This window comes from Dipodomys merriami, unplaced genomic scaffold (genome assembly GCF_024711535.1).
Source record: "Dipodomys merriami isolate MVZ:Mamm:240054 unplaced genomic scaffold, mDipMer1.0.p SCAF_1, whole genome shotgun sequence".
Taxonomy (NCBI): domain Eukaryota; kingdom Metazoa; phylum Chordata; class Mammalia; order Rodentia; family Heteromyidae; genus Dipodomys; species Dipodomys merriami.
In genome coordinates this window covers 123531304-123555431 of record NW_027202270.1, presented here as the reverse complement: position 1 = coordinate 123555431, position 24128 = coordinate 123531304, and the positions used below count along the sequence as shown (strand labels likewise).

At 38.0% G+C, this 24128-nt stretch overlaps 1 protein-coding gene across 32 annotated transcripts in view; it reads left to right on the top strand.

The window, feature by feature from the left end:
* Positions 1-24128, top strand: part of Nrxn3 (neurexin 3) — a 1574539-nt gene that overhangs the window by 1207628 nt on the left and 342783 nt on the right. For all 32 annotated transcript variants that reach the window (XR_011373379.1, XR_011373377.1, XM_070028703.1 and 29 more), the window contains one exon: positions 12811-12992. Coding sequence is in view for 30 of the 32 variants with exons in the window: in XM_070028703.1 (XP_069884804.1) it covers positions 12811-12992 (182 nt within the window). In the remaining 2 variants the exon portion in view is untranslated. The remainder of the gene's footprint in view (positions 1-12810; positions 12993-24128) is intronic.

The window sequence follows — 24128 nt, the reverse complement described above, 5'->3', positions numbered from 1 at the left end:
TTTTTATGGACTTGCATTACGGTATTGTGATTAAAAGTATAAGATGAGGACCAGGTTTCACAAATATCTTCTTCCAGGGCCAAATGAATTAGAAGACAGTGTTTTTTTTTTGGGGGGGGGGGTCCAGTCATGGGGCCTGAACTCTAGGCCTGGGCGATGTCCCTCAGCTCTTCAGCTCAAGGCTAGCACTCTACCATTTGAGCCATAGTGCCACTTCCAGCTTTTTTTCTTTTTGCTTATGTGGTGCTGGGGAATCAAACCAGGGCCTCAGGCATACAAGGCAAGCACTCTACCACTGAGCCACCTTCCCAGCCCCAAGACAGTGTTTTTTAAAGAGAATATTATACAGTTACTTACAAGTCCAAGGTAAAGGCTAAATAGCAAAAGTGTTCTTAATATCAAGATTTAGGAAATAAGTGCCCTTTTGAGAGAGAAAAGACTGCTAAGGGGAAACAGAATGTCTGAGATGGAGGATCTGATTGAACTACATTTAATAAGGCAGGAAAGAGAAGAATCTCCAAACAGTACCAATGGGCACTTGCCTTAGTAAAAATCATGAAAGAAAATGGAAATTATAAGCAGAGGTTGTAAAAATGTAAATAAATTCAGAAAATGTGGAGGATCTGTTTTGAGAAGTAAATAGTACTCTGATTACATAATAATGCAATCATTGTTTCATCTATTGATAAAGGGTAAGGAATAAATGCTTGTTGAGTAAATAATGAAAATGGCTTTGACAAGTAGAAATTTATTTGGATACATTTCAAGCTTTTATGTGATGTTTAGCTCTAGATAACCCTTGTTTTGAGAAAAACAAGTCTAGTTCATCTAATATTCCTACATTTTTTATTTTAACAATTGAAGATGTTAGCCAGTCCAGTGGCTCATGCCTGTAATCCTAGCTACTAAGGAGGGTCTGAGAATTGTGGTTGAAACCCAGGCTGGGCAGCAAAGTCCATAGGGCTCTTACTTCCAATTAACCACTAAAAAGCTGATTGTGGAGCTGTTGCTCAAGTGATAGAGTACCAGTGTTGAGCACAAAAGCTAAGGGACAGAGTCCTGAGTTCAAGCCTCAGTACAAACACACACAGAAACTTGAATACAGAATATATAGTCTATAATTACAGAATATATATATATATATATGTATGTATTTAGTATCCTATGAAACTAGGAGATGTAGGTTGGAAGAAAAGAGAGAAGGGGGTGATATTTATCAAGGTGCATTGTACTCATAAGCTGGTAGGTTTAATTGCAACTCTTTTATACAACTACTTAAAGATAATAAAATATAGTAATGATAACTCATCAATTACATCAAATAGCCTGTCCCCTCTTCTCCTGTTAAACTTCTATTATAGAGAAATTCAAAGAGCAATAAGGGTCTTGAGATTATGTAAAGCACTGTACCTACACTTACGCACTATGTTTCTGTAAGTAGAGGCCAGAGAGAAAGACAAATAACTGAATGTTCTACAGATATTACTTGGGCAAATTGATTTATATGATCTTTCAGATCCCACAAATATTAAGCATTTGAAAAATAAGTGAGCCAAAGCTGGGTACATTCTGTAATAATGTAAGTACACTTTAAAATCAAGACTTTGATATTCAAGGAGTTAAGGGAATGCTTGTACTTACGAGGACACAAAATTCATTAAGCCCACATGGTACACCAAATCTTATCTTTGTGTGGCTTTCTTTCATTTCACAAACCTACAAAGCAGGTCCCAATTCCTAGCTTTCTTGTCTTCACTATTGCATGCATTTCCAACAAGTGTGCATTGCACATCTCTTTCTGTCTCACTCACTCCTGACCAGGTAATTTTCTTCAAACACATTTTCCACAGTCCCAAGTGGTCATTTCCCAACCCCTTTCATGTTAATATTCTTCTGTTAAAAACTTGACATGGAGTATAATAATTTAAAAGCTATGCCCAGAAAGTAAGAAAAACATTATTGGATGTGAATTGTAGGTGTGATTCTGACAATATTTCTGCCACAGAAACAAAAACACTTCTAAGGAAATCACTGAAGTATTATTCATTAAGATACAGACTTCAATGTTGTATTCAGTACTCTGGACAGTTCCCAACAGCCTATTTCCAAGAATTGTCTTTGCTCTTCTTAATAGTTCAGCCTAAACACTACCCTTGGTGATTGTGCCATTCCATTGAAATTTTATACATTGAATTCTCTGACTCTTAGGAATTTTGACTGTGGTCATTTTAGTAGATCTTTTTAAAAATTATTTATTTTTTATTGTGAAAATACCATATAGAAGGTTTATATTTACATGGGCAAGATAATGAGTACATTTTTTATCAAGCATTGTTGCCTCGTAGACCTTTACACTAGTAAAGCAAAACTTTCTTTGCTCTTCCTTAACAAATCTTACACTCTAACTTTTTATCTTTCTAATTTCAATAGTGGCAGCAGCCTTCTAATTCTTACTAGCAGTGAAAATTATTTTCCAATCCTCCACATTCTTCCTAATACATATTATTTCTTTATTGACAATAATTATCCTCAAGTGAATGAAGTAATTTTTCAGGATAGTTTTGGTTTGCATTTCCTTATCAGTTATTCACATTGAGGATCTTTTCATGTGCTCATTGGCTATATGTTCACTTTTTCTGGATAAATATATGTTCAAGCCCTTTTCCCTTTTATATTCTTTGGAATTGTTGAGACTCAAACTCAGGGCCATGCACTGGCCATTTTTTAAGTGGGATGCTTTTTCCTTGGTTGTTTATTTGTAGGTATTCTTTATAGATTCTGAATATTAATCCCAATTTATCTGATTTTTGCTTTTGTCACTCACCCTTTTGTTGTCATATAAAAATATTGTGAAATTCAATGTCATGAAGCTATTCCAATTTTCCAATTTTTGGGTTTTAGCTCTTCGATATATGACTTTGCTATATTTGAGCTTATTTTTGTGTGTGTTTTATACATCCCAGTTTCATTCTTTTCCTTATGGATATTTGTGAAAAAGATTCTCATTTTTCAAATTTGAAAATGTGAATTGTGTTGTGCACCCTTGTCAAAACCATTGGTTCATCTTTGAGATAATGACATGCTATTGATTTCTCTGAAATAATGTTGAATAGTACTGTAATAATGAACATCTCTCTTCCTAATTTTAATGGCAAAACACATGTAATTTTGCTACTTAGTATATTTTAAGCTTGCTTTTGAATGTCACTATCATGATTGGAACATTTTGTTCAATTCCTATTTTAATTAAAAATTTGAATGAACAGCTGTAGGATTTTTTTAAAATACTGGACAAAATTTTATTCTAATTAGTTGCTGTAAAAGTTTAAAAGGTAGATACTTTTACGTTGACATATACTGTCTTCCATATTTCAAGCGTTTTGTATTATTCTTTAAATAAATCTTTGAAATACTTACTCAGAAAATGTTATCAATTCATAAGTTAGAATAATGAAGGTGTTTTATGTTTCCTTAACACTTGTTGCTATTGTTTGAGATAGGCTGGTCTAGAGCTTAGTATTTAGCCCCGGCTGGCCTCAAACTCATTATTTTCCTGTCTTAGTCATCCAAGTACTAAGATCATAGGCTTATAATACTAGTCTCAGATCATGCATTGTTACTGTGACTATGCCGGATTTCTAAATGAATCACAGATATCCCACTTCTTTTGGGCTACTATGACAACATAGCCAAAACTTAGTATCTTTGGAAACAACAGAAATTTGTATCTCACATTGCTGCGACCTTGGAGATTCCCAAATCAAGGCAAATTCCACTGCTGGCTGGTGAGGGCCTGTGTTCTCACAGACAGTATCTTTTCCTTCAGCCTCACCAATATAGATTCTTTTTTTTTTTTGGTGGGGGGATGTCCGGTCGTGGGGCCTGAACTCTGGGCCTGGGCACTGTCCCTCAGCTCTTCAGCTCAAGGCTAGCACTCTACCACTTGAGCCACAGCGCCACTTCCAGCTCTTTTCTTTTTGCTTATGTGGTGCTGAGGAATTGAACCCAGGGCCTCATGGATGCAAGGCAATGCTCTACCACTGAGTCACCTTCTCAGCCCCGTTGTTAAAGATTCTAACTATACAAACCATCAAGAATTTGTCAACCAGAGTATTGTCAGTGTAACAGGGATCTGAAAGTCCATGAATTACTGTGTGTGTGTCACTTCTTAGGCTAAAGTCCATCACCACCCTCTTCATGTTTCTTATGAGCTCCTTGAACCAAAACTTATCTGTGCCAGGCCCTGTGGATATTACAAGGTGTTTCACTATTTAAGGTTCTTCCAAATATGAAAGGAACCAAATTTGAACTGGCTTTGACTGAACACATTAACTACTGAAAATATTAGATAAGAGATGTAATGATCATTAATATGGGCCATTGAAAACAAGTACTTGAAAAACATTTCTTCTGTGTGCAACTATTGGGTCATCAGTTTGCCTTGCCTTCCTTTTTTAGTTGTAATGGTCCCAGGGCTTGAACTCAGAGCTTGGGTGCTATCCCTGAGCTTTTGTGCTCAAGGCTAGCATTCTACTTACTTCTTGAGCCACATTTTCACTTCTGGCTTTTTTTTTTTTTTTGGTAGTTCATTGGAGATGAGAAGCTCACAAATTTTCCTTTCCCGGGCTGGCTTTGAGCTGTGATTCTCAGATCTCAACCTTCTGGGGAGCTAGGAAAACAGGTGTGAATCACCAGTACCTGGCTGCCTTCATGTTTTGAATCAGGATTCATTTCCTCACAAATTCTTCCTGATAATGGAAAAGGTGACCACCGTGACTGTGTGCTTTTCAGCCTCATTATCTGAAAAATACCAGTGGAGGATTTCTCTGGCCCCATGTGAAAAAACAGAAAATCTAATATTCAGTAAGCTGTTCTGATTGGCCCAAACTTTGATTAATTTACTGCAGCCTAGCCCAGCTAATTGCTGGGGTATGAATGCAGGAAATTACAATGTCGGAACCAGAAATTTACCATTTCAGTCAGCCTTTTTTTTGTTGTTGTTTTTGCTTTAGAGCTTTAAGTTATTTTTGGTTTTTTAGTGCTGGTTTTTTTTTTTCGCCTAATCATTGTCTCTAGCTTTTTTGCTCAAGACTAGCATTCTACCACTTGATCCACAGTTCCACTTCCAGTTTTTTGATGATTAATTGGAAATTTAGACTTTCCTCAGATCTCAGCTTCCTGAGTAGCTAGTATTACAGGCTTGAGCTGCCAGTACCCAGATTTTAGTGTTTTTAAAGTTATTTTTAGTTATCTAAGTTATTTATTTATTTAAGTTATTTTTCAGATCATATCACACATTTTGCTTTGGCCTGGTCTAGCTTCAAAGAACGATCATATCTCTACCTCTGAAGTAGCTGAGATTATAGGCATGAGCCACCTTGCCCAGCAAGAAGTCAACAATCTTTTGGGGCACTGACAATTTCCATTCAAATCATGTGCTTAGGTTTAGAAAAAATTGTGATTTCTGTGTGAAGGGGCTTAATGATTCCAGATGAAAACAGAAAATAGTCTCAAGTTATAAAGTTTAGGAAGTCCTTTCATTTTGAGTTGCCTATCACAATATGTCAATACTGAACTATTTCTATTTCTCGAGTTCTATTCTTGTGTGTGTGGGAGGGGGAATAATTATTTTGATTTTTACTACAACTCATTAAGACTATTACAAGATAGAAGTAAAGCTAAATGATGTTTTGCTGTTTAGAATGTGGGTATAATATTTGTATGGCTTCCTTTTTTTTTAAAATTCTGAGATATTTTCTATAATTAAGAGTCATGTGCTTTAGGTAATAAAGAGTCATTCCCCTTCAAAACCTTGACCAAAACTTCCAGGACAATCATAGTTTCATGAATTTTACTCTCTTACTTTTATGAACTACACTCACAAATAAACCAGAGTCATCTGTGGAGAGCCTCTGGCCCTTGCAAGTATGAAATCAGGCATGTAAATCAAAGTGTGGAAATAAGCAACTGTATTTCATCTATATTTCTTTTCCAGAGACTATTCAGTACTTAGAAATCCCTTGATTGCTCATCTTAAAGTGGTTCAAAGCTGTGAATACAAGTAGATAGATAAATGTGCTATGAACTTCCCCCTTTCTTCCAACCATGTCCCTTGAGATACCATCAGAAGAAGTGTGTTGAGAAAAAAATGTTGCTACAGAAAAGTCTGATGAATAATTACAGAATGATCATTTTGCTGTCTTTTCATTCATTTCTATTTTGCCTAAGGATATGTGTATATATGTCTTACTCTTGATGAATTCTGTATGACTAAAATAAGATGATGATCATACCATATATCTATATATCCTTATGAAGTCTATGCAAGAGGTTCTCGTTGATTCATGTTTTTCTACAAAAACAATTTCAGCATAACTTAGGAACTGAAGTGTGGCACCAAGCAGCATGACTCAAAATGGGTGTAATTCCTTTATCTGAGCTTGCCAAGAATTTTCTGAGGAAAAAAAATCATTCAAAAGTCTTTGTAGCTAGATATCGCTTATAAATTGAACTCTGTGTTCTACTACAACACAAGAAATGTTGTGAACCCTAGTTGGGGAGTGCTTACAAAATATTTCCAAAGTGAGGTGAAATAACAGAAGGCTGAGCTGGATTAGTCAGTGTTATCATTAGAAAAGCTGGAAGTGGAGCTGTGGCTTCAGTGGTAGAGCACTTGCCTTGAGCAAAATAGCTTAAGAACAGCATCTAGGCCCTGTGTTTAAGGCCCAGGACACACACACACACACACACACACACACACACACACACACACACACACACACACACACACACACACACACACACACACACACACACACACACACACACACACACACACACACACACACACACACACACACACACACACACACACACACACACACACACACACACACACACACACGAAGAAAGAAAATTCAGATGAGTTTCCAGGACTGATCTATCAATACAGTGAAAGTTCAGAACATAAATCTTGTTCAATGAAACTTGACTTACCTGTCCTTACCTACTTTACATTGTCATTCAAGCATGCTGCTACAAAATGACGTATTTTCATATTATCTATGCAATCCTCCAATAGACTCTATATCATCTGCAGATTATTTATAACAATTAATGCAATGTAAATAGTTGTACCTATATTGTTTAGGGAGTAATAATAAGAAAATCTATAGATGTTCCTTTGTGGATTTTCTGATGTAAGATCTTTCTGAAATAATGTATTACTGAAAACATCACTCTCTCTATGATAAGGAAAGGTCTGGGTGCATTTGTCAGCATTGTTCCATGTATCTGGAAATGATACGCTTTTTTAAAAATTCCAACTTTTGGGGAGTAAAATAACAGAGCAATAAGTTGTCTCAGTCTGTGGTTCAGATTTGGAAACAGCACACTTAATTGTTTCTTCTTTATTGCCTGTTGGGGAAAAAAATCCATAACAGTATTCTCATCAGCAGTTCCAAGGTTATTTGAAAGATTACCAAAACATATTATATCCATGAAGAATATTCTCCTTTGATGATATTTATCACTAAAATTATATAAGGACTTTTATTTTTACTCACAGCATAACTGTTCATAGAATTCCATTTCTTCTTGTGTCTGAGACTGGGACTGTATTGCACAGAGCTTCTCTCGTCATATGTATGAGTAGATTTCATACTCTGTTGAACCAGTATTGGCTTTATTGAAAGGTTTTTTATTTTAAAAAGTTAGTTTTTGTCCTAGGACATACTAACAATTGTTGCCTCTGTGGACTGAGAAGTAATGTTTTGTTTGTTTGTTTTGACTTAATGTACACTTAGCTTTTCCTTCAAGAGAGGGACAGAGATTGTCACCTATGGAGAAATCCTCCACCTTTCCTGAGCATGGAGTAATAAATGGAGATTGGCTCTCCCTGAGATTAATTGGACTTAGATACTGTCTGTGTCTCAGTTTACTAACCAGCAATTATGCCCATTTCTTTGCCAGAGAAAAAGAATGTTCTTGAACTAGTAGATAGGCTTTTTACGTTAATTTCATTTGCTTAAGTTTGCTTTATTTAATACTTCCTTATCATTGATTTCTTTTGTTTGTTTGTTTTTTAAATTAAGAGTAGACAAAGTACATCAATACACCAGCCATTCAATAAATACACTGGAGGGCTGTGGGTGAAATCTTTATCACTTGCCCTCTATTCCCTACTGACCCTCTATAATGCTCAGGCCTTGTTCTCTTTTTCTATCTGCCACTCATTCTTTCTTGCTCTTTGTGGAACCCTTGGTTGCCAGGGATTTCTTTATAAAAAGTGTCAACCCTAGCTCAGTAGGACAGCCTGATGTAAGGGAAAGGGGGAAGATCAAGAAAGAGGAATCTGATTCTCTTCTTACTTCTGCCAGTTAGCACCAGCTCAAGTTGCTGAATCCCTCCAAGTCTTCATTTACATTTTAGTTAAAATAGTAACAATAATATTTACCATTGAAACCTCAGAGACTCTTGAACAAAAAGGCATTAAATGAGACAACCCCTAGAGGAGGTAATTTGAAAGTCACTCAGTAGATCTGATTTTGTGTCAGTACCATGCTGTAGTTGTTACTGTGGATGTACAGTTTGAAGACAAGTACTGCGATATCTCTGGCCTTGCTCTACAACTGCCCTCCATGCCCCCCAGGATTGCTTTGGCTGTGTCAGGTCTTTTGTATGTCCATATGAATTTTAAGATTTTTTTCTATGTCCTTGAAAGAATATCATTGGAATCTTTATGAGGATTCTCTTGAATCTGTACATAGTTTTTGGTCGTATGGCCATTTTAACCACATTTATTCTGCTGATCCATGAATATGGGAGGTATTTCCCTCTTCTAGTGACTTCTACAGTTTTTTTCTTGGAGGCAAGGATGAGAAAGAGTGATGAGATGGATATGATCAAACTAGATGATATGCATGTATGGGAAATCGCACAATGAAATCTGTTACTATGTATGATTTCATATATTTTCATTAAAAAGGGAAAGAAATTTACTCAAAACTACGGAAATATTAGTTCTTACTGTTAGGAAAAAAATGAAAGTGATATAACCTCCAAACAACTTGGTGAATAGGGAAAAGAAAGGGAACCATAGAACAAACTAAATCTTAAAAATGAGTGACTGTATTCGTTAAGCAATCATTAGTAAATTCTTGTGCCTTATGTCTCCATTTGCTCAAAGGGACTTGTCAGCATCAACGCCATAAATCTGCCCATTTTGATTTTGTTAGCTATATTCTAATTGGTTTTAGTTTAATATCATGTCTACTGGTGGAATTCATTTTATGTTACTGATTATCTATTTTCTAAAAGTATTTATAAACTTACAATAAAAATATATGGTTAAGATATAATATATTCATAAACTGCTTTGTTAATGGCAATTTCTTGGTATAGCTACTTAAAGATAATAATAATAAAGAATTATAGACAAAAAACTTACATTATGGAGACGCTTAATGGAGTAATCAAATAGAAATATGGGACCTGAACTAAGTAGCTCATGACTCTAATCCTAGCTACTCAGATGATGGAAACCTGGAGGATTATGATTTTAAGCCAGCCTTGTCAGAAAAGTCCAGAATATTCCATTTCTAAATAACTAGCAAAATGCTGGATTGGCAGAGTTGTTCAAGTGTTAAAGTGCTAGGTATGACATAAGCAAACCAAGTTAGAGCATGAGACCCTGAGTTCAAGCCCTTACCCACCAAAGAAAGGAATAAAGAACCTGAAGTAACAGAGGAAAGCTCATACAATACTGTCAGGAGATTTTTCACTACCTTTTGAGTCATGTTCAAAGAGACTGGAGGACTCTAACATCTTGCTTTGTGATCCAATTTTATATAGCATAACTTTGAACACGAAGTGTACGGTTTATTAATTTACCATTCTATCTGCGATACTCATTCACAAGTAATATATTTAATTCTCTTTCAGTTTAGCTCTCCCAGGTTTCCCCCTGGGAGATATTTCTAAAACTTGGCTTATTTTTAACAAAAATAAAAATTAATTCTGGGTAGGCTAGTTTGCATTTAAGAAAACTGAGAACAAATAACTAACAAGTATTGACTTTGAGGGTTTTTTTTGGGGGGGGGGAATCCATTTGAACTATAATTATTTAATGGAGAAAATAATGTATAGATGGATTTCAAGTAGTCAACTATATTTTCTAACTAACATTTCCTTGTTTTGTATATGCGAAGAAGCACATGTATGTGTGCCTTATTTTGATATCGAAAATAAATCTTAAACATGACCATAATTATGTCCTGTTGATCTCCCCCAAAATTAATAGGTGAGTTGGTGATAAACAGGAGATGGAAACAGCATTATAAAGGCAGTGCCTTGGAGTTTCCAAGTCAAGGCAACACCAGTGCATATATAGTTTGTAGCAATCGATCTTTGGCTTGTTTGTTTTGTTTTTATGGAGTATGAACATAACTCTGTAGCAGAGCCTACTATGTATTGGTGATAGAATTGGGTGAGATTTCATAAACGGGCATGAATTGTCAAGGCTGATTTGCATTTTTGGTGATTTTTTTATACATTCATTGCTTTATAACCTCTGGTTTTTCAAATAAAGAATAATAAAAGGAACCAGTCATGACATCTGCTATTGTCTACACAAAGGGACTTTTTAAAATTCCTCACAGATGTGGAGCTATTAGGATAAATCACTTCACTCACATTTCTAATTTTAAGAAGCTTTGTGGGTGTTTGTGGATAGTACAGAGCAGACATTGTTTGGCCTATAGACTTTATCATAAACTTTGCATACCACAATCCCAATTCCCCAGATGGCTTTCTAGAGACCAGCCATTAAGGCTAGAGAAATTCATAAAAGGAAATCAATGTTCTACCACTAGGAAGTACACAAAATGAGCACACTGAAGCAAGAGAATAGTGACCTTCCAAAAAAAGAGAACTAAACCTCCATGGACCTCAGAATAAAAACAAAAAGGATGACACTTGACACAGACTCCTCCTAATTCTAGCCTCAAAGGAGTTTATTATTTCCAAGCAAGCTGCACATTTCTTCTTCAGCCCACATTCTTCTACCCAATGCTTTCTATAAATGAGCTCTGACAATAAATCTGACCAGTACTTGAAGTTTCTAGTGAGCTATCTTAGGATGTCTTTAGCTGAAAATATCCAGATGGTTGTTTAATATAGTTTTAAAACTATTTGAAGTGTTGGATTATGTTCCCTAGGATTCACACAAGAAAGTCTCTGCCAAATGTTCTTTGGGCTTTGATATATGCAGCATATGGAATTTCTTGCTATGGGTAACAGGCCAAAAACTCCAGAGAGAGGCAACAATGGGATGATCTAGTTTGGCTACCAAATCTGTGTTTGTTCCTAACTCAGAATTTAGAACTTGTTGCTTAAAACAGACTTTACATTTTTCTGAAATGAAAATATTTTTCATGTTTTGCTCCCTGTTTGTTCTTGTGTGAGAAGTTTAAAAAATATATTTTAGTAACTTCTGGGTTCATACTGATAAAAATAAAAGCATTGATTAAACCTACCAGATGTGATTGACAAAAACGCTATGAAAAAATTAACTATCCTGGGTTATTTTTCCTACATTCTTCTATAGCTTCCCTTTGAAACTTAGTTTGAAGAAGAAGATGGAAACTGTTATTTTAAAATCTTGATAAATAATACCACTAGGGAAAAGTTCATTAGTTCAAAAATGGACATAAATGGAAATGAATTTTGCTACCACGTTTCCAAAAAAGATAGATAAATCCTTTAAGTCATAAAAGTTCAGCATTCCTAGCTACCAATATTCCCAAATTCAAAATACTACATGATTGGGATCTTTGTTTGCATGTTACCAATGGGAAAATTCCACAACAATCTTTATAGCATGTGTCACCATCAAACCGCAGGTACACCACATGAAATGGCCTATAGGCTGTGTGTATGAGATATATGTACATAGATATAGGCCTATATATATCTATAGATATATATCTATAGTATCTATAGATACATATGTATAGATATAGTATCTATAGGCATATCTAGATATATATAGGCCTATATCTCGATATCTATAGATATACAGATATATATATATGTATATATGAAACATAAAGGAATTTTGTGCTTAGAGTTGTTGTCCTCCACAACATTCTAGCTATACAACCATTACAAGATCTCAAAATATCTGAAACACAAAATGCTTGCAGTCACAGGTATTTTGCATAAGGAAGGCTCAACCTGCTTAACTTGGTCTCCTCTAGCCACAGTTTCCTTTTCAGAGAGGGTGGAAGGCAATACAAGCATGAGAGAAACGGTGCCTTGGTACTTTCTCATGCATTCATTGTGGTGAATGCCTTTCCTGGAATGTCTCTCGGCTGGATCCCTGGGAAGCTCCTGGCTCTACTAACCAGAATACTTTGATAGTTAAGAGATGGGGGGAACACAGTGTTCATTTTTTTAGCTATCCTAGACAAGATGGAAAATTTAATTCTGCGGTTTCCAAAGACAGAAGAGTTAAGTTGTTTGTCACAATGCACCAAAACTTTTAGACATAGACTGGTATTTACCTTCTGCTATTCTTCAGTGGCAATTAATGATGTTAGGAGTATCTTTCCATCATCCGTATTTTTTATTCATTTCTTTTTCTGCCATCTTTAATTTGAAGTCAAAAATGCTTTTTGAGGCTTTTGGAAGCCATCTCCCTCTGAAATTAAATCCTGTGCTGAACGGTCATTTTGTAGTTTCAATAGTGTGCTAGTGCTGGTGATGTACAATACAGTTGTCTAATGTCTCTTTCTCTCCTTCCTTTCCCAGCTGGTGCTACATACATCTTTGGGAAGAGTGGTGGCCTCATCTTGTACACCTGGCCGGCCAATGACAGGCCCAGCACACGCTCTGACCGGCTTGCTGTGGGCTTCAGCACCACTGTGAAGGATGGCATCTTAGTCCGCATCGACAGCGCTCCAGGACTCGGTGACTTCCTCCAGCTTCACATAGTGAGTACCTGGCTTTAGCCTGGATTCTCTTGTCTTCCTGGTGTTCTGAGTTGGTGAGTCTAAGAAACACGGTACACAGATCGGGCAAAGATGCACTTGCTTATGAAAACTGCCTTCTATTGTATGAACTGCCATACATATCTCATACATGTCTCAGTAAAATACATTAGAAATGCCTCCCTGCTCCCTCCCCAGTAATACAGAGAAGGAAAAAGAAATCCTTCTCTTCTATATTCTTAGCTGTGTGGCTTAACATGTCTAGCAGATCACTGTACACAAGGATTTACCTCGTGTGACTCTACTTACCTGGTGCAGGTAGCAAATGGACATTCTAACTGGAAGGTAGATGATCTCCTAGTCTGAGGGCTGGCTTATGTGCTGTGAAGGGTCTTGCAGGCCTCTGTTTTATCATAAACACCACACTGCAAATGTAACTGGAGATGTAAAGAATTGTGATTGAAAACTGAGGTCATAATGCCAAGAGACAGTACAGTGATGAGTTAAGTGACCCATGCATATTGTATATTGATATTTGTCTTTAAGTCTTGTATCCACGAGCCCAATAGGACTGTACTTTCAGTCCCTGCAGATCGTAAGAGTATAGTACCACTGGAAGGAATTAAAATGATCTGGAGGAAAATATGAGTTCGTGATGAGGATAGAAAATATTTTTATAGCAACAATTAACCCATTTTATCACCTGTGCAGTCTGCAGTTAAGAAAGTAGGCTAAAGAAAGATATGATTCTCATTCATAAGTACCCCCCCAAGCATAGCCTCCAAGAGCAAAGAGAGGGATTGTTCTCATTAGTTAGTGATGACACGGCCAGAAAGAATGGATTTAATTTGGAGCCATAAGAATTCAGTTTAAATAGCAGGGAGAGAAAAAAAAAGCAGTTCAGAAAAAGGATCACAGGGGATTTTCACTGACTTCGGAAAGAGGAAAAGGAATACTGACCTGGAATCTTTGAATGGGTTTTGCTAAGCACAAGTCCCGGGAGGGAAGTTGGGGTGACAGGAGCAATATGTAAGATTTCCTTACTGGTTCTCTAGGATTGGAGGTGGCATCGTAGAAAGCCCAGATCCTTCGTATCCCCCTCAAGCAACCAACTTTCCACCCACCACACGGTGGAAATGGGAATCATTCCAATTACAAGGCTTGAGTTAGAAGCACATCTGGTCCTGGTTGGAAACAGAGCAATTCCTTTGTTTAGGAACCTGGAAAGGACGGGTTAGAAATGATCACTTTCAAAGGGAAGAAGAGGGAGTCTTGAATGTTTAATTCCTGAAGAATTTTTAATTCCTTCTCACACACTTCAGGAAGCATATGTTGCTATAAGCCTGAGCTTAGACATAGCAAAAAGCCATGCCAAGAAGCGAAGAGAAAGGCAGTTATAGTTATGATGGTTTATCTTTATTTGGCCTCTAAGAACCTTCATAATTTACAAAAACTCAGTGAGATTTATGCTGCATAGAATTTAATGACCATTCCATGGCTGCCTCGCTAGGCTATTATTACCTCCTCACTTGCATTCGCACCATGATTTATCTTCGGGTTTTGTTCAGCGTGTCTTACTAAGGAAAATATGATTTGGCACAGCCAAGAGCATCTTTTTAATTCAGACAATGTGCTACTAGTGTCTACCCATCTTTCCCAGTTTGCATTTTGGAGGGAAGATTTATGATTAGGAAAGGGGTTTGGGGCCAGGTATCTTAGCTCATGCCTAGTTGGGAGGCAAAGAAGAAGAGAATCATGTGTCAAGGCTCGTGTCAGTAAAACGTTAACAAGGATTCATCTCAAGTAATAAGGTAGGCATATTAATACATGTTTTCAATCTCAGGGACAATCTCAGAGGCAAAAATAAAAATAAAAAACCTAAAGCAAAAAAGGGCTGGGAAATGTCTCAAAAGGACTGGCAAGTTCTACTCCCTGAGTAAAGTCCATTATAGGAAGAAAGAAAGAAAGGAAAGAAAGAAAGAAAAGAAGGAAAGAAAAAAGGAAAGAAAGAAAAGAAGGAAAGAAAAAAGGAAAGAAAGAAAGAAGGAAAGAAAGGAAAGAAGGGAAGAAAGAAAGAAAAAGAAAGAAAGGAAGAAGGAAAGAAAAGAAAGTGATTTTTATTGTTTTATGGCTTATTTGAAATTAGAAGTTTTTTAAATTGATGTATAGATACTGGGAACTGGTAGACCATCCCAGAATATTATGTGTTGTTGGCATTATGTGCATACAATATTCTATATGAATAAAATAACATATTGCCATCATGAAGTTCTGCCATTTCTTGCTGTGCTTCCCAAAGTGAATGCTTGTAAATATATTTGGGGGGTTCAAGTGATAGGCACTTGCTTGTATCTGTTAGGGTGACCCTTCTATAGACGCACGTGTAAGCTACTTTCTTTACAAAAGCGAGAGAACCAGAAACATTCCATCAAGATCTCTAGAACTTCCTTAGGGTAATATGAACTTAATCCAGTAATGGCACCATAGTGTGAACACTCTGGGAAATCCCAGCAGATTTTTCTACAGAGGATCCTCCAATGTAGAGACTCTTCACAGTTCCAGGTTAAATCTGACAGGCCTCATGAGGCCTGGGCCTCGTGTTCTAATCCTTTGAAGCCATGTTTTACTTGCTAGTGATCTTGTCTCTGGGTCTACAATCCTTACCATAATTGGGAATAAAGGAAATCAATTTCTGCCAGACCATCTTCATGACAAAACCAGCCTCTTATTTTGAGCAGTTAAATAGATCCATCAGGAAAAATAAAACCGTAAATATCAGTTAAGTTACTGTATAAAACTTTTACAGTGTGTAAGCAGTGGTTTTGTTTATTGACTGGTTTTGTTTCTTTGTAACAAACAAAATTACTCAGAAAGAAAAGAGATTAGAAGCTATGGGTAAAAGTGAAATGAATTGAGCCAGAGGCAAAAAACAAAAAAATCATTTCACATTCTAGTTTGACTAGAAAAAGAAAATTCTACAGAGAAAATCAGGAAAGTCACACAGCCCCATGTCTTGGTTCATTTTGTAATGTTCTAACAGAATACTTGAGAGGACAACTTTGTTTTTCATAGTTTATGTTGCTGGGAGGTCAAAGATACTGTCAGGTTAGTTTCATCCCTGAGCTTCTGAGATGGGGCCTTAAACACTGTTTATTTTAAAGGGGAGAATGCTAAACATCCTCACACATCAGGGAAACAGAAGAGAGCAAGGCGATCCAGATAATCCTTTGTTCTATCTTATCTTCCCAAAGGCCCCTCGTCCCAATGTTACTGCATCAAGTATTAAGCTTCCCATCCATCATTTTAGAGGAGACATATTCGTACCAGGGCAGCAGGATACATTTCTTGACAAGGAGAAAGAATAGAGACCCTCTCAAATTTGTCCCAACTGGGGTTACATGGGGGTGAAGTTTCATCATTTTGAGGATGGCTGATAATTGTGAAAAATATACAGAGTGAATGTGTGGATGTGTGTGTGTGTGTGAAAAAGAGAGAGAGGTGGGGGAGATAGGTAGACTGACTGACAGACAGACAGAGATAGAGATATAGAGTAACTATGATTACAGGTAGAAGCCACCAGCACCTGGCTAGGATAATAGTATTTTCTATGTCAGTTGCAATTGGCAATTAAACCATGAATAGAATGCGTTTGTCAAAGAGAATACAGTCTTTGTTGGGGTATTGGAGGGAGACAATCTTAGGGCTGTGTGATTAAATACTTTTTTTAATGTAAGTTTTCCTCCTGTGTAATCTATTATTGAGGAGTTAATCTGTGCAGTATTTGGAGAGAAGCTGCTATTACTCATGAGTGGCATCTGCCTATTGACCCCACATCTAGGCTTGATGGAGCTATGTCATGTTACACTCACCTTCATCTAGGTAAGAGGGAAGAAATTGAATAGGAGCAGAGAAAGGATTACCACCAAGTGTTTGCTAGTGCTCTCAGGCAGCTCTTGACAATCTCCTTTCAACACCTATCAAATAGAGGTCGCCGAGAGCTGGGCAACAATTAGCTTCTCTTTATGTAGTTAATGCTGGGTGTAAAAAAGACATCCTATTAATTTCTTTTTCCCTGGGTGTAATTTACAGTAAATCCTCTTGGATTCATTTTTTTTTTAAATTTGAGCATTTCAGGAAAGGTAAAAATTTATGTCGGGATATCTGTTTTGCTTGACAAGAATCTTGAACCTTCTCCACCTACTTCCTTCCCAACTTACCACGTAGAAACTTATATAAACCAGGGTTGAGAAGACAGGGCTGTCCAGACAGGTGGCTTTTTAGAATGGCAAAAAGTTCTCCTTCCAGAAACTAGACAATCCAGGAAAGAGACTGGAGATATCCTGTCTGGGTCAAATATGAAAAAAAATGGGGATTTATTAGAATAGTTAGGTTTGCATAATACCGAGGTTATTTTAAAGAGATCAGATGTGATAAATGATTGTTACATATATTGCATCTGTAAATTGCTGATCTGGAGGCAGCTGCCACGTGACTATTTACAGTAGCTCATCAACAGCTATCTGTGGTGGTCTCCAGTAACGTAGGTGGCTGTCAATTTAGATTCATCCCTGGATTTGACCATTGACAGAAGTGGATTTGATTCCTGGACTTCATTTAAGGCACTCTCCAGTGGAGTACTGAGGAATGTTGGTGTTTTAGAGTCTGGTAACACAAGTGAAGAGGAAAAGAACAAGGCAACAACAAAGGTGCCCAGCAGATGCAATTTCGTTTCCCACAGAGTGCTGTGCACCGCAGGTTGGCTTTGTATTTCCTTTCATTGCTATTTGTTCTTAGTGAAAAAAGCCTCTTTGGGTTTTCTGGGCTTAGGAGCTTTTCCAGATCATTAGCCACTTGTGCAGAGAGGGCCTGCTGGGCATTCTCCCTGCAGCTTCCAGCTTAGCTGTGCCATCCCAGAAGAGTTGGAGAAGGGTGGGAGAAGGGAATGGAAGCCGGGATTGGATGAGTGACTACTTATATAAATTGGACCTCAGGCAGCTATAAGCATGGGAGCTGGTGTGTGTGTGTGTGTGTGTGTGTGTGTGTGTGTGTGTGTGTGTGTGTGTGTGTGTGTGTGTGTGTGTGTGTGTGTGTGTGTGTGTGTGTGTGTGTGTGTGTGTGTGTGTGTGTGTGTGTGTGTGTGTGTGTGTTCTGACTTCTTCTTTTATGCCATGAGACTTCTACCTAGAAAAGTTGGTTTTGATTCCATACATGATTTTGAGTGACCACATACCACAAGAGAGAGAAGCCCTTAACTTGAAATAAAAACATTTGGATTCAAGTATCATTGCTCTCAGTACCAAGTAAGCTATTTGGCTTTCAGCAAAGCACTCTCTACCACTTGGAGCTTCTTTTAAAAGGGGCATAAAAAGTACCATGTTGCAAGTTTTCCTGAGGACTAACTGACCAAATGAAACAAACTCAGAAGCTGAAGAAAATCCAGTAGATAATAATTATACACACATATATGCATGTGTATATAGATATCTGTAATGAGAAGGATATGTTTAACAATAGAAAATAAAGTTTTATTTCAAGTATCTTTTTCTTCTTTTTTCTTTTTCTCTTTTCTTTTCTTCCTTTCTTCCTTTCTTTCTTCCCTCCCTCCCTCTCTCTCTTTCTCTCTTTCTCTCTCTCCTTCCTTCTCTCTCTTTCTCTCTTTCTCTCTCTCTCTCTTTCTCTCTCTCCTTTCTTTCTTTCTCTCCTTTCTTTTCTTTCTCTCCTTTCTTTCTTTCTTTCTTTCTTTCTTTCTTTCTTTCTTTCTTTCTTTCTTTCTTTCTTTCTTTCTTTCTTTCTTTCTTTCTTTCTTTCTTTCTTTAAACTCAGGGCTGGGTGCTGTCCCAGAGCTTCTTTTACTCAAGGCTAGCACTCTACCCCTTGAGCCATAGTGCTACTTCCAGTTTTTTTTCTGAGTAATTAATTGGAATTAAGAGTTTTAGGGAATTTCCTACCTGGGCTGGCTTTGAACGAATGGCAGTCCTCAGAGGTATGAGCCACTGGTGCCCAGCTTTCAAATAGCTTCATAAATCTCTTGGGACTGTATTTTTTTAATCCTATCTTATTTCATCTAAAGTAGATTTTCAGAATTAATCATATTTTCACTGCAGATTTGGGAGTACGACTTTAGTGTATGATTAAGAATTTAGTTGCCTGCTCCTGAAGAAGGCCTGGGCTCGGTGAACAGAACAAGTTAGCCCTGCCTCTCCCCTGATGACTCACCAAACTGCATTAGGTCTCTTCCGGTGTGACAGGATGATGTACCAACCTTCAATTTCCCTTCTGTGCAGTGTTCCCTGTGATTCTACACTCATTTGTAAATATGTGGCACACCCTGCCCTGAAGCATCTATTTTAAGCGTAAAACAATGTGCATATAGCTCCCTAGAGAAATGTAAAGCAGAAGCAGAAGAGGAAGAAGAGTCAGAGAAGACAAATAAAAGAAGAGAAGCTAGACACTAGGGCTCACAACTGTAATCCCATCTATTTAGGAGGTAGAGATTTGAGGATTGTGGTTTAAATCAAGCCTGGACAGAAAAGTCCATGTGACTCTTATCTCCTAGTTAACCACCAAAGAACAGGGGCACAGCACCAAGAAAGTCTGTGAGACTCTTATCTTCAGTTAAAAAAAAAAAAACAGAAGTAGAGTTGTGGTTCAATTATGAGAGTACTAGATTTTTTTTTAATTGTATTTTATTTTATTTGAGAACATACTGTACAGAGGGGCTACAATTACATTTGAGCACGTAAACCTCAGAGACAGTTCCCAGGCCCTGAGTTCAAGTCTCAGGACTGGCACAAAAAATAAAAAAAAAATAACAACAACCACAAAACTTTGTCTGGCTGCTGGTAGCTGTTGAACTTTCACTTATGAATAGATTTGAATACTACTGATACTTAAACACTTTTTCTTCAACTAACATTTTTTATTTTTTCTGTCAGTCCTGGGTGCTGTCCCTCAGCTCTTCAGCTCAAGGCTAGTGCTCTACCATTTGAGCCACAATACAACTTCCGGTTTTCTGAGTATTGGAGATAAGAGTCTCGCAGATTTTCCTGCCTGGGCTGGCTTTGAACTGTGATCCTCAGATCTCAGCTTCCTCAGTAGCTAGGATTATAGACGTGAGCCACCAGTGCCTGGCTTCTTCAAGGAAGATTTTAATTCACAGAAAACACTAGACTTTCTTTTCCTAAACAATGGCTACCTTGAAGCCACACATTCAAGATTTCAAGTAAAATAATAACATTCTAAGTAGTCAGGCTGTCCCCAATTTTAATACTGGCCTGATGGCCTGTTACTCTAAGTATCTGAAGTCATCAAATGAGCCAAACAAGTTCAAAGAGCAGAGACATTTTTAGATCTGTGATTTCCCTCAAGCTCAACGAGCCAGGCAAACTCTAGGTATCAGTGAGTAAGTGCTGACTTAATAACAAGCCCGCCTTAACCAAGGCCACAGAGATGAATGATCTCATTGTCCACCACTGATCACTGTTACTAATCATTACTCGTGCACTATTGTTCAGTGTACCAGGGCAAGAAATAACTCATTGACTCCCTGCAGCTACAGATGATGGATTTCAGATCCCCAGCTGCATTCAGAAGGCAAGGAAGCTTCGCACATCGATGGGGGAATTCATTAGCCACCCACTCTGCGAATCCTCTGCTCAGACCCCTGTGCTGTGCCCTCTGCTGTTCCAACTTGTTAAGGTTTTCCTGATAGATGGCAGGGAGACCTGCAGAAGTGGATTAGCCTCAAAGATAACACTGACAGCCAGACCTGACGTTTCTCAGCCCAGAGATGACAACTACGGAGGCTAGAGCCACTTCCAAGACATTTAGAGAAGTCCTGTTGATTCCTCCACACTGTCCTCCCTCCTAAAGGCAGTGCATGCTTGGGAGGACTGGGCATGATTGGCAATTATGTTTCAGAGTTTATATATGACTCTCTAGTTAACCTTTGCAATTTGGTTTATTTTTCCTACTCTATTTCCTAGACGATGGCAGATTGTTTAATGGTATAGATGATTACTTCCTACATTTATTCAAGACCATATCTTTCAGATACATTACATTTACTAGCAATCATAACTGCTAATGCGGATGGACAAAGTATCAGGTACAGGACATTGTGCAAGAAATATGTTTACATTATCTCGTTAGAATCTCACAGACACTCAATGAGGTAGTCACTATTAATACCTCATTTTACAAATGAGGCAACTAATGCTTCATGAAGCTAAAGAATTTTCCCACGATAAGATTGCTAATAAATGGCTGAATGGTTCCTTCAAATCCAGTTGTGACTCTTAATTATGATTATCCTCCTAATGAAAGTCGCAGAGTCAATAGCGTAGTGGTAATTGTTTTATTTCAATACCTTTTTGCAGAGTAACAATTTATTTGGGATTTTGGAGATGGGATGAAGATTTACATCTAGAATAAACATCTCAGATATTGCTGTGTTTCAAAACATAATCAGCTCTATTCCAAGGAAGGTCGGACTTCTGCTGGCTGACCAGCAGTAAAATATGTACAGAGAGATGGTCAGGTTTTGACTGGCGAAAACTTAAGAAGAAATGTATCTGACGGAGAATACCCTCAATTTAGTAGAAGTTCAGCTTGATCAGAATAAACATCATGAGAGAAAAGACAGACAATGTAGGAAAGCAAAAAGAAAGAGCACATGTTTTGTTTTTTAAACAGGTACTAGTGTTGTAAGGTAAATCATTCCAGAAGCCACATCTTAAAATATAGAATATTGGAGTCTTTATTATACAGTTAACAGGCTGCAGGCCGCTAGTTGTTACAAAGGCCTGCAGCAGGCAAATACTCATAACCCAGCTAGGAAACATGCTAAAGAGGAAAGAAATATCAAGAACTATACCAACAAGCCAATTCAGCTCCAATGGAGAGCAGAACTGGGACTTCATGATGACTGGATTTGAGCCAGGAGACAGGACACAGGACACGATCACGGAGACACACATGGCATGAAGTCCAGCGGCTAGGCTGGTCCAGGCCTAAAATAGGTCAGTGCTGGGGGCAGATCCTCAGGAAATTCCCAGTCCCAGGGTCTAGACTGACAGATTCAGTAACCTATCAGCCAAGTGCCTGCTCCTGCCTCCAGGGGTCCCATTACCTGGGAGGCAGGTGATGGGGGGGGTTCCTTCCCCCAGCATGAGGACAAGATGCCAGACCCTACCATCCACCATGTGGCCAATATGGCACCGACCAGACCTGGCCTCCTTTCTTCACTAGGGCTTAAACTCAGGATCTAGATGGTGTCCTTTTTGCTTTTTGACTCAAGGCTAGTGACCTATCACTTAAGCAAGCCACAGCTCTACTTTTGGCTTTTTGAGGGTTAATTGGAGATAAGAGTCTCAGGGACTTCCTTGCTCTCAGCCTTCTAGTAGCTAGGATCGCAGGTATGAGCCACCAGGGCAAGGCTAAGAGCACATGCTTTAAAGAAAGTGGCTTATGATTCAAGTTCTGCTCTGCCTGCAGCAGGTTTTCTTATTTGAGTGCTCTCTGTAAAATGCAGATGATGATAATATCACTTTTGAGGTCAGTGTGCATATTTATAATAACATATTTGAAAATACCTAATGAGTCCTCAATAGCAGCTCAATAGTAGATAGGTAGGATTTTGTGTTTTCCTTCGAGGATTTATAGGCTATGATTGTGGAGGATTTCAATGTCATACTGATGATAGATCACAAAGGTATGACAGTGTACATTTGGGATAGAAGAGAAAAGGCTGAATCTTAATATTTAAGGAGATCATTCGTCTCACTGGAAGAACGTTCGTTTGTTATTTTTCCCAATGAGTGAGTTCATGGAAAGCAATTTTAATGTATCTTTTCAGGAGGTCCATGAAAACATTTTAAAGGACTTATTCTGTGGTGGCTCTGACCACGGGAAGGAAAGGAGGGAGAAACTAAATGCCATTGCAGAGTTAGAATCAACAGATACCGTCAGCTGTTTGGACAGAAAAGGCGAGAAGTGAGATATGTCTACACCGATTTGATTAGCCATCATGACAACAAAAAAGGGCATATAAGAAAAACAGATTATGCGATAAGGGAAGAGTTTGACTTTTATTGATGTCAAACACAAAACTTCCAAAGACGGCCTCTTGGGATATCGAATTGGAAATGTGTGGGGAGCACAGATAAGGGATTGGGGGGCTACAGGTAGCACTAGGGCAATCACTGCCTAGGAAGACACAAGATGTTGGGGATTGCTAAGATCTCAGAGATAAAACTGGGTAGAAGCTTGGGACATACATGAATACATTTACAAGATGAAGGAGGAAAAGGGAGGGAGCAAGAAAGAACTGGCTGAAGGGTGAGGGTAACTCCAGAAGCTGAAGTATAACTGAAATCCAAACAGGTGAATGAGATTTTGAAACAAGTAGGAGAGCTATTTTTCCATAACTTTGTGTCATACCTGTTCCATGACATTTTATGGGGACTTAATAATAATTATGACATTCTAGTGGGGGTTTTGGGAGAGTCCAGAATTCTGCATTTCTTTCTTTATTGACTGACACGAGTGTTGCTCTAAGCCAGAGATCACAGTGTATAATCGTAGCACTCTAGCATTTATCCTATGTAAATAATGAGAAGGTGTGTCTGTGTGTGTGTGTATACACACGTCTGACATACTCTATCTTAAAAGGTTATGGGGAGAACAAAAATGAGAGAATGCATATGAATGTGCTGTCACCATTGAAAGACTTTGAAAATAATTGAGATAAAGTTGTTTTGTTTGGCACACTACCATCCTGTGCAGCTCTTGGTGCTGAAGGAATTGTGGTTGGAGACTTGGACATTAGGACTAAAGAGATACTGAAGGAGCTGCATTGTCTTAATGGGACAGTCAACTACCAGTGTCAAGCCACTGGCAGAAGAGTGCTAAAAGTGATCTGGCCACTGCACCCCATGAACAGACCAACAGGCATCTTCCAATGGTGACCTTTTCTGGTGATGCTGTCAGGCCTTGTGTCTTGTCTTTTGGATTCAGTTTTGGGGATGACACTTTGCATTTATTTTCATGTGAAAGTTCTCCACAGAGCAAGCTTCCCATGGAAGTAATAATATGTAATGAGGCACAGAATTTAATTATCCTCATTATTATCTTAGCATG